We start from the raw sequence: 10,606 nt of genomic DNA on the forward strand, positions 1-10,606 counted from the left end.
GCCCCTTCGCCCCTCACGGTGGCCAGAGGAATGGAGCACCTGACCGGCCTGGGTGAGGTGCCCGTCCCTAGGACAGGCAAGAGGGGCTGTCCCCCTGGACTGGAGCTGAGGATTCTCCAAACGAAAGTGGGGGTGCTTGCTCCTGCCACGAGGAAGGAACCCAGCCCAGCAGGGCAGCCACAGACGGCCACTTCTTCAGCCTTTAGTACTGATAGTCTTTTTCTTGCCTCCTCCCCACTGATTAAGGGAGTGCAGGGGGGTATTGGGGTGTTGGGGGGTCTTAGGGGAACATTCTCTCGTAACTGATTGGGGAAGGGTTGGCCTGTGAGCTCCCTCTGTGTCCAGGGCCCGTCAGCTGACCTGTGAAGCTCACAGTGGGTAAGGCGAGAAACTGAGGGCCTCTGCTAGGTCATGCGAGGCCGACCCAGGTCTTCTCTGCAGATGGGAAGATCCGGTTGGCGACGTTGGAGCTAAGCTGCCTGCTTCTAAAGCAGCAAGTCGTGGCCAGCACGGGCTGCATCATAAAGGATGTGCACCTGGCCTGCCTGGAGGTGAGGTCTCCCTCTCACCGCCCGCCTTCCCCAGGAGGGGAGGGGGTGGCGGGCAGGAAGCCGCCGGGTCCAGATCGGAGCCCCCGTGTTCGCAGCACCAGCAAGAGCACCAGCGATGAGGCCCTGATGCCTCCGCGCCAGCCCCTCGCGCCAGAGGGCCCGCCCTTCCCCTGAGGCTCTCCCGGGGAGCCCCCTGGCCACCGAAGTTCTGGAGTTTCTGTTACCGTCATCGGCCTTGTATTTGTCACTGGTGCGGTATTATTTTCCTTTCGGTGTTACACAAGTTGTATGCACAGTCAGACACATGCACGCTGCTTCTTTACTTACAGCGGATTGTGCCAATACCTGCATTCATTGTTTTTATTTTTTTAATTTTATTAAAAAATTTTTTTAACGTGTACTTGTTTTCGAGAGACAGAGAGACATAGAGCATGAGTGGGAGAGGGGCAGAGAGAGAGGGAGACACAGAATCCGAAGCAGGTTCCAGGCTCCGAGCTGTCAGCACAGAGCCTGACACGGGGCTTGAACCCACAAACCACGAGATCATGACCTGAGCCGAAGTCGGCCGCTTAACCAACTGAGCCACCCAGGCGCCCCACATTCATTGTTTTTAAATTGTTTTTATTGCTTCCCCCCTTATTTTTCATGTTTATTTGAAGAAGTGTAGAAAGGACAGTGGTAAAAAGTGACAACTCTTGTTCACACTTTGGTGGGTGTCTTTCCAGATACACACCCAGTGCACACACATCTGTAAAAATGGAGTCACAGTGGCCTTGTTTTATGACCCACTTTCCCCAGCGAACTCAGTGTGAGCATCTTTCCCTGTCACTGCCTATTTTACAAACATTTTTGTATGTCTTTATTTTGAGAGAGAGAGACAGAGAGTGAGCAGGGTAGAAGCAGAGAGACGGGGAGACACAGAATCTGAGTCAGGCTCCAGGCTCTGAGCTGTCAGCACAGAGCCTGATGCGGGGCTCGAACCCACAGACTGTGGGATCATGACCTGAGCCAAAGTCAGACACTCAACTGGCTGAGCCACCCAGATGACACGGCACCCCCCACCACCACCTTGAGTCACCGCTCCTCTGCACCGTTTTTCTTTTGAGCTCCTCCCCCCTTCCTCTCTCATTAAGAACCACCTGATAGATTCAAGGATAGTAGCCAAGCCTCTCCCCTGCTTTCTCTGCCCTTGCATTTTGGAATTGGTGACTTACCTGCCCCCCCCACCCCTCCTTAACAGGGCGCCAGAGAGGAGAGCGTTCACCTGGTCCGGCACTTTTATAAGGTACGTGGCCGGGGTGGGGGGGGGGGCAGGCAGCAGTGCACGTGGGTCACGTAACCGGGACTGTGGCGTGTGGGCATGTGCCCATGAGGGCCACGAGTCTGTGTGTCCTGCCTACACCCCTGCTTTCCTGAGTAATCCGTGCGCAACATCCCATTCCCCGGGGCAACGGGCCCCTCTTCATCGGTTATGTACGAATTTGTGTATTGGTGAATTTACATTTAAGTTGCAAATTACTTACATCTGCACATGACTAAGTCACATATGTAAATTGACAGGTTCACGCGTTCTATAGGTTTTTTGTGCAAAGTAACTTTGCATTTCGTACGAATTTGTGAATTCTGTGCATTCACGTTATTTATAGACCTGCATGCTAGGAAACCTCATCCAGGCTTCAGGCTTCTCGACATTCGTCATTAAGGGTAGCAAGATTTTGTACAGGACCGCCGTGACTTTGAGTGAGGGAGACTATTGTAGATTTCCTCTTGGAATTCCAGATGTTAGTTTTGCAATGTCTCCTTGTGATGGTTTGTCTGGTGCTTGGCTAAGGCATGAGGTCTTCTTTAGGGAAGCACATAGCTTGTCAGCAGGGGTGGATTAATCCAGTCCCTTCCTGGCTTTGACCTTCCTGTCAGGTCTCCCCAGGTTCAGTTAGCCGTGGCTTCTTCCCCTCGTCGTTTGGCTGATGAAGAGGAAGGCATTAGTGCTGCCCTTTTCTTGTTCAACTGCTCTCGTTATTTGTGTTCTTCTTTAGCCGGCCATGATTTACAGCCACATATGCAGCAGAACTCTCTTCTTAGCAGGAAGCTTCCTAGCCCCCGTCCATGCTCGTCCGTGTTCATTGAGAGAAAAGCAGGTCTTGTAATCTGGAATCCACCTCTCCAGGCTCAGACCGCCCCGTGCAGCTGTAGCACACTGGGCGCCCCCAGCCGAGGGTGGACGCCTGCAGGCCCCCACGCCCGGGGGAGGACATGCCAGGCACCCCTTACGCCGTCCCAAGAAGCTTGGCCTCAGAGCGAGGCTACAGGTCCTCAGCAAAGCCCAGGAGAAAGCAGGCCTCCTGGCTGCGTTAGTCATCTTTGGGTCTCTTTCCAGGATGACTGCTCTTAGTTTGTCCCCTCCCCCAGGCCCAGGCCTCCCCTGCAAACACAGAAACACAGAGCTACGTAGGGAGGCATTTCCCTGAGGCTTTTCTTCATCGTTAGCAAAAGGAGAGCTGTATTTGAATGGCAGCTCCCTTCTCCCACCCACATCGTCTTTCGTGAGGTGAACACCCTGAGTATAATATCTCGGAAGCTTCTGGTTGTTTCCAGGGTTGTGATTTCTGTGGTTCTTATGTGGTACTTACACCACACAAGAACACTCAAGTTTACCTTTAGTTCTGACCCCTGGAAAAATATATAAAGGACCTGCTGCTTTCCCTACCCTATGTATTTGTGGGTGGGGTGCGCGATTCAGGATTAGGAGGGAGATAGGACTGTTCCAATAGTCTAGATGCGTTCAGCTGAACCTCCCCTCCCCTCCCCAGCTGTGCTCCGTCCACCGGTGCCCATAATGGCCATGAGCGCTAGCACTTAGCAGCCCTGACTGGGCGGCGGGCCCTGCGGTCAGGCTGACCCCTGTCATCCTCCCAGCGACCCGCGTAGATGTGGGCTGTCCTCCTAGTCTTGCAGCGAACCAGAGAGAGGCTCTGAGAGGTAAAGCCGGGATCTGGCCCCCGGGGTGCATGTCTCAGGGCCAAGTTCTTCCCCACGGCAGCGCCGCAGAACGCACGGCCTCACAGGTGTGCCTCAGAAGTGAAGGGAAGGGGCTGTGTACTTCCAGTGTTAAGCATGCTTAATTATACGCTTCCTTTCCTTTTAACATGGCGGCCGGGCCGCGCTTCCCCATGCCAGCCGTGCTGGACAAACAGATGATGTTACACACGCGCAGTTGTAACCACTTGTATATTTTAATCGTATGTGGTGGTGTTGGTGTGTTGCTGTTTAATTAGCTGCCTTGACAGAAGGGCTCTAACGCTACATGCTTAAAAAAAACAATGAGAAACGGAGAGAGACGCCGAGAGGTGCAACGTGATACCCAGGCTTTCGTTTGTGCGTGTGTGTTCCTGCTCACGTGTGTATTTTACTTCCTGGTGATTTTCCAGAACTCACTAATGAGAACCAGCTGGCCCCCCCCAAGCTATGAACTGGAGTTTATAATACTTTGGTGTTTATGGAAAAAATATGCATAATCTCCCTCGCTTCCTTTTTAGGGAGAGGAAATTTTCTTGGACATGTTTGAAGACGAGTACAGGAGTATGACAGTAAGTGAGGGGCCCCAAGGCGCTGGCCTGGCCTGTGCGGCTCCCCCTGCGGAACCAAGAGAATTCTCGCTTGGGCCTTTCTGACCGAGGGGCCCGGGTTGGCAGGCGACTGAACTGGAAACATCCAGGGTGACACTCGCTCCCCCTGTGTGAGTCGTGCGTACGTGGGTCGGAAGAAGTCACTTTGATACGAAGTCGTCCCCGGCAGGTCTCGCGCCGCGTCAGGAATGTAAAGCACGTTGTGCGCAGTCCCACTCTTGCTGCCGGGAGGGAGGGGCTGCTATCATTTTCTCTGATCAGGAGGTGGGAGTCAGGGAGGCTGAGGGAGGCTCCAGGCTGCCCAGCCAGGGCGGTAGAGCCGGGATCCCAAGGCAGAGCAGGTCCCCTGCAGCGCCCTGCCCTTCTCTGCTGGGCCACCGGAATGTTCCAGAGCATTGCTTGTCCTCGAACCCGCAGCACCGGCTCAGAGTCCTCCCTGTGCGCCTCCATCCCGTCAGGACATTGCAGCCTCCCTGTCGTGTTCATTCTCTGCGTCCCCTGCGCCTACCCCTTGGCCGGCACCCACTAAACAGGATAATCGCCCTTCTCTTGGACCTTGCTCATCAAAGAGGGAAGCGACTGGGGAGGTTGTGCTATGCCTCAGTGTCACACAGCGGCAGCGGCATGCTCAGAGTGGCCCCTGGTTCCCGAGCCCGTCTCCGCGGGCGTGGACCGTGGGCCCTCACACCCCTCCCCCGCCTGCGGCACCCCCAGGGCCTCTGCAGAGCCTCTCCGAGGGAGGACTGTGTATTGGCATACTTCGTCTCCGGATAGGCCCGAGTCATGCCCAGGCTTCCTTCTGCGATGTGCCTGGTGGAGGCTGGTGCCCCCCGGCAGTCCCCCGCCCCTCCTGCAAGACTGTCTCTGTCTCCTCCTCTCTCTTTGCACCAGTGACCAGAGTGGAGTGGATTCCGGGGCTAGCTACCTTTTATCTCCTCCCCCCCCCCAACCCCGTGACGTCCCGTGCATGCACTTCTCCACGGTCCGGTTTCCTGTATGCATGGGAAGGCTCGAACCTCACTTGATGAGGTGGAGAAGCTCGGGCTCCTAAACCCCTGCTCAGTTTCTGCTTTTGTTACGTACTGACTACGTGACCTTCAGTGGACCGCTTCCATTCTAAGCCTTCATTTTCCTGTCTGTAAGATGGGGCCGACCCCACGTTGAAGAAATGCTCCCCAGCAGACAGCATGCACGGGTGCTGGTTCCTCTCCCTTCCACTACAGGGAACTTCCTGGGCCTTGTCTGTCTGTTTCGTCACATGTTCACTGCATGTCCTAGAGAACTGGAGGGGGGACACCCCCCCAGCCCCCGTGCCTGGAAGTCTAGTCCTTATGTCAGACTTCAGGAACCAGCCGCTGAGCTAAATGAAGAAGGGATAGACCCTTGGGTGCTGCTCATGTGTGCACAGAGACCCTTGCACTAAAGCCACGCTTTTTTTGACCCTCATTCATTTTTCTCTTTTCACCTCATGCTTAACACAGAAGGTGTAATGATAATAGCTGTCTGCCGTTCCCCCCAGGGCAGGCTTGAAGGTGTTAGTGGGGGGCAGAGTGGAGGGGGCTGCAGGGGGGCGGGGGGAAGGGTGGAAAGAGGTGGGGCAGAGTGGAGAGGGCTGCAGGGGGCAGGGGGCAGGGTGGAGAGAGATGAGGCAGAGGGGGCTGCAGGGGGTGTAGGGGGGTGGTGTCAGGGTGGAGAGAGGGGTGACATAGTGGAAGGGGCTGCAGGGTAGTAGGGAGCAGGGTGGATCCAGGAGGGACAGAGTGGAGGGGCCTGCAGGGGGGGGAGCAGGCTAAAAGACACTGCTGGGAGGCAATGCCAAGGGCAGCCCGGGGTGGGACACAGGACTCTGCCACCCTGCCAAGGGACTTGGGATGGGGGACCCCAGCCTTTAGAGGGGACTGCTCACAGCGGCCAAAAAAAATGCAGGCAGTGTGCACGGTCTCCGTGGCTCCCTGGCCCATACAGCTGGGCCCTCACCACAGCCACCCTGCGTAGTCAGCTGTATGTCACAGGAGGGACAAAAAGTGATATGACTGCAGCCCACAGTCTTTAAAATAAATAAATAAAGAGGCGCCGAGGTGGCTCAGTTGGTTAAGCATTCAGCTCTCGATTTTAGCTCAAATGATCTCACGGTTCCTGGGATCAAGCTGTCAGCACAGAGCCTTCTTGGGAATCTGTCTCTCCCTTTCTTTTTGCCTCTCCCCCCTCACTTGCTCTCTCTCAAAATAAAGGCACATTTAAAAAAAAAGCCACTCATATATTAAAAAAGAAAAAAGAGCTAAAAAAGCATGTGATGCTTGCAGCAGTAAAATTAATTGTGTAGGAAATTTACCTATATAGGAAATGTCATTCCCTTAGGGTGTCCTGTAAATGAAGTGTCTGTGTCCAATAACACAGTCAATGTCAGTCCTGATGCAGCACAGTTCTGGGAGCGGCGGTGTTGTGCCATCCATCTTAGTAATCAGAGAAGGCTTCCTGGAGGGGGTGTGGAAGTAGACAGTTGTTCCGCTCCTGTCTGGCCCAGTGGCTGTGGGCATACGCCCTTTTTCAGAGCTCAGTCTTCCCCTCTGTAGCAAGGGACAGCATCAGCCCTGCTGCCAGCGGTAGCTGAGCCTAGCAGGTGCCCGGAACTTAGTCGGTGCTCAATAAGTGGCTCTGTCTGTATTATCCCTGGTAAGACGCTGAGCGGGTGAGGAAGGAAGGGGGCTGGGGGCCCTGTGGCAGGAGTCGCAGCGCATCTGGGGCAGGGCGGGCCTGGGTGTGCATCTTCGTTCTGCCACCAGCCAGCTGAGTCTCCGTCTCCTCAGCGGACTGGGAAACCTGCCTTCTGCGGTCTCGGGGGGCTAGATAGGATCGGGGCCCGCAGCCAGTGGTCCACTTGCGATAAAGGGCGGTTGCTGTCCCTAGGTCTGTCGCCATTCTTGAGGGTGCAAAGAGAGGGAGGCGACGGACTCCCGCTGGCTGGAGGGGCCCGAGAGGGCGGGGGAGCACAGCACGAGTGTCTGAGCTGTCAGGGAAGGGGAGGGGAGGGAGGGTCCGAATATTGGGAAGCACAGGCTCCCGCCCCGCACGGCTGGCTGCCTGGAGGCCTCGTGCCGGCCTTCATGTGGGCTCACTGTCCTCCTTCGCTGTTGGTGGGGTGAGACGAGGGGCCTGTGTCCCCTGCGCCATCCCCTTCCTCCCTGCGCTGAGGCCTCCTGCGACGTCTCTCTTCCAGATGAAGCCCATGAACGTGGAGTACCTCATGATGGACGCCTCCATCCTGCTGCCCCCGACGGGCACGCCGCTGACCGGCATCGACTTCGTGAAGCGGCTGCCGTGCGGCGACGTGGAGAAGACCCGGCGGGTGAGCGGGCGCGGGTGGGACCACTTGTCCCGGGCTGCTGTCCGCCAGGGGCGGAGGGTCTCCGTGCAGGCCAGGAGCCCGCCTTCCGGCCGTGTCCAGACAGCGGGCAGACGGCACCCCACTCGGGCCCTGCCACCGGGGGACCTGCCCTCAACTAAAGCAGGAATGAAATCCCACAGTGCGGTGTCCCCAGGCCACCTTCACCGGTGCAGGGCAGGACCCTCAACCCCAGGTTCTGAGAGGAAGCCTCCCAGCTGGGTGGGGGTTGGGGAGTAGAGAGCAGGCAGTGCAGGTGAGGCCTGAATGAAATCCTGGCCCAGAGAGGCTCAGCTCCCCCACCCCGCCCCCGGGGACCGTGTCACGGTGAGGTATCTGAGCCATCTCCTGCTCGTCGCTGGCCCCCGCGTGTGGAGAGCACGTCAGTTCTCAGAACCCCACTGGAGCGCGCACCTCTTATCAGCGCTGGTTTTCTGATGCAGTCTCGCAGGGCTGTTCACGGTATGCTATCTCTGTCGTGAGATCAGCTGCTTTCTTAGAAAGCACTGTCACCTCTTCCTAGAAAATCATTCCTTGGAGACTCGAATGGATAAATTCGATGAATCCCTTGCCCTCTTCTTCCGAGTTAATCCCGGGCTGCCCAGAGCAGCAGAGGCATTTGTTTCTGGATTCTGAGACACAGGAGTCATCTGCTGGATCTGTCTCAAGTAGGAAGATTCTGTGGGCTTCCTCTGCCCCAGGCAGTGATTTTGCCTTGGAGGCCTGGGGCAGCGAGTGGCAGGGGAAGGGGGCTCGGGGCCAGCCCTGGGGGCCCTGCGCCAGGCACACGACCTGTCTGTGGGCGGCACTGTTCGAACTGGGATCTCTGGCCCCAGCTTTACCAGAGGGCCGGTCCTGACAAACGCCGGTTGTGGTGGTGACTCCTTCGCAGTGCGGGCACGCTCGCCCGTAGCCTTTGGTTGGCCTCAGAGATGTTCCCCAGCACGGCGGCAGGGGAAAGTCCTGTCCCTGAGGCCTGTCTCAGGCCCTGAGCCAGAGAGAGATCCAGAAGGCTGTGAATTTTGAGAGCTGCCGCTCTGGGTTGTTTCTGCCTGCTTTCTGATTCGTGGTCCACCAGTTTTCATCACACTCGTAGGAGCTCATACGTGACGTAACGTGAGTCCTTGTATCATCTCTTAGTATGAACCTCATGTGATTCAACAGCCTAGGAGGTCGTCCCTGAATTTAACCCATCTTACAGAGGAAGAAACTGAGGCACGAAGAGGTCCAGTGATTTGCTCCAGGTCCCCCAGCAAATAAGTAGCAGGAGCCAGGACTCAGGGCAGGCAGTGTGGCCTCCAGCAGCGACACTCTTAGCCACACTGACCTATGCTCCCTACTGCCACCTTCCTTGTATTTCTCAGCCCTCCGTGGCCCTGGGCTCCAGGGACATGGTATACACCACCTCTGTCCTTGAGTCGGAGTCTAGGGGCCAGGGCAGGAACAGCAGCGTCATCAGCCCACACAGGAATATGGGGTCAGGTTCTTAATCCTGCCTGGGCACGGAGGGGAATGGGCACCCCAGAGATGGGCTGGGCAGCCAGGGCAGGCAGAGTCCCAGGGAGATGTGGCTTGTTCCCGCAGGTCCAGGGATGGGGCATGGCTGGAGCCCAGAGCGAGGGAAGCTCCATGGGGAGTAATGAGGCTGGAAGGGGCTGAGCTCGGGGGCCTTAGGGTCCAGCAAGGATCTTGGCCTTGGTAGCTGATAGCTGACATCAGGGCCTGCCAGCCCAGGGTAGACGGTCCTGGTCCACAGGAGAGAAGGGGAGAAATCCAGGGGTGGGGTGGATGGCAGCAGGAGGGGTTCCTAGGCTTGGGGCTCCTCTCCCCGTCTGCTTTGCCAGAGGCATTGTGGGGGCTCCGTGAAGGGCAGAGCACGAACGGCCAGGAGCAGGTGTGTTTTTAAATAGATATTTTTCTTTTTCTTTTTTTTAAGTTTATTTTGAGAGTGAGTGAGTGAGCGAGCAAGAGAGAGCACATGAGCGGGGAAGGGACAGAGAAAGAGGGAGAAAGAGAGAATCCCAAGCAGGCTCTGCACTTTCAGTACAGAGACTGACGCAGGGTTTGGACTCACGGACCCAGTAAATCATGACCTGAGCCGAAATCAAGAGTCGGATGCTTAGCTGATGGAGCCACCTGGGTGCCCCGGCCAGTAGTGGTTCTCGATGGCTCGGTCTCCTCCTCTGTGCCCCTCCCATCTCACTGGGTTGTCAGCTCCAGACCCGATGCACAGCCGAAACTGACGGGGCACAGACGGAGCCACCTGGGCGCCCCGGCCAGTAGTGGTTCTCGATGGCTCAGTCTCCTCCTCTGTGCCCCTCCCATCTCACTGGGTTGTCAGCTCCAGACCCGATGCACAGCCGAAACTGACGGGGCACAGACAGAGCCCCTGGGAACGTTTGGGCTTCCCCACGGTCTCCTGTTCAGCCTTCATCTCTGTCTGACAAGTTTATAAAAGCAACTCTGGAGTCTCAGGGCCCCTGGGTTTGGAGCCAGCGAGAAGGTGGCAGAATGGTGGAAACGAGGGCCGGCCATCTCGAAGCAAAGCCATCCACCTTAGAGACGCTTTCCTTTGCGCCTTCAGGAGTCAATTTCTGAAGGGGAATTCTGACCACTCCCCTCAGTCCGGTTCCTATTTCAAGGAGCTGTCTAGAATCCTCCAGAAGCTCCAGGTTCCTCAGCCCATTTCAGACATCAGAACGCAGCAGTGTGCTTTGAATTTGAGCTAAAGGAAGTGTATGGTTTAGCAAGCAATTGAGGGCTTATGTGGTTTGTTTCAAGTTTTTTGCTTGTGTCCAAAGAACATTCCATTTCATCCTTTTGGATTCAAAGGTTTTCTTCTTCTTCCTTTTTTTTCTCACCAAGGAAACTTTTTTAACTTTTAGGAGGCTGACTCTTTTCAGAAACACCACCGTCTAGTGTCCTTAGGACTTGTCAGAGAAGTTCGGACAGCCCTGACTCACGCATCATTCCTCACTTGTCCAGTAGTCCTCCACACAGTCATCAGAGCGCCCCTGGACCCTCACTGTATGCCAAACGCTGTGCCC

General features: G+C 56.3%; 1 protein-coding gene across 3 annotated transcripts in view; it reads left to right on the top strand.

Annotated features, from left to right (window-relative positions):
- CLEC16A (C-type lectin domain containing 16A) overlaps positions 1-10,606 on the top strand; it is a 187,364-nt gene that overhangs the window by 79,073 nt on the left and 97,685 nt on the right. For all 3 annotated transcript variants that reach the window (XM_029950046.1, XM_029950045.1, XM_029950047.1), the window contains 4 exons: positions 442-551; positions 1,792-1,836; positions 4,088-4,138; positions 7,395-7,523. In XM_029950046.1, the coding sequence (XP_029805906.1) occupies positions 442-551; positions 1,792-1,836; positions 4,088-4,138; positions 7,395-7,523 (335 nt within the window). The remainder of the gene's footprint in view (positions 1-441; positions 552-1,791; positions 1,837-4,087; positions 4,139-7,394; positions 7,524-10,606) is intronic.

Source organism: Suricata suricatta, chromosome 8, assembly GCF_006229205.1.
Source record: "Suricata suricatta isolate VVHF042 chromosome 8, meerkat_22Aug2017_6uvM2_HiC, whole genome shotgun sequence".
In the NCBI taxonomy this organism is placed as follows: Eukaryota; Metazoa; Chordata; class Mammalia; order Carnivora; family Herpestidae; genus Suricata; species Suricata suricatta.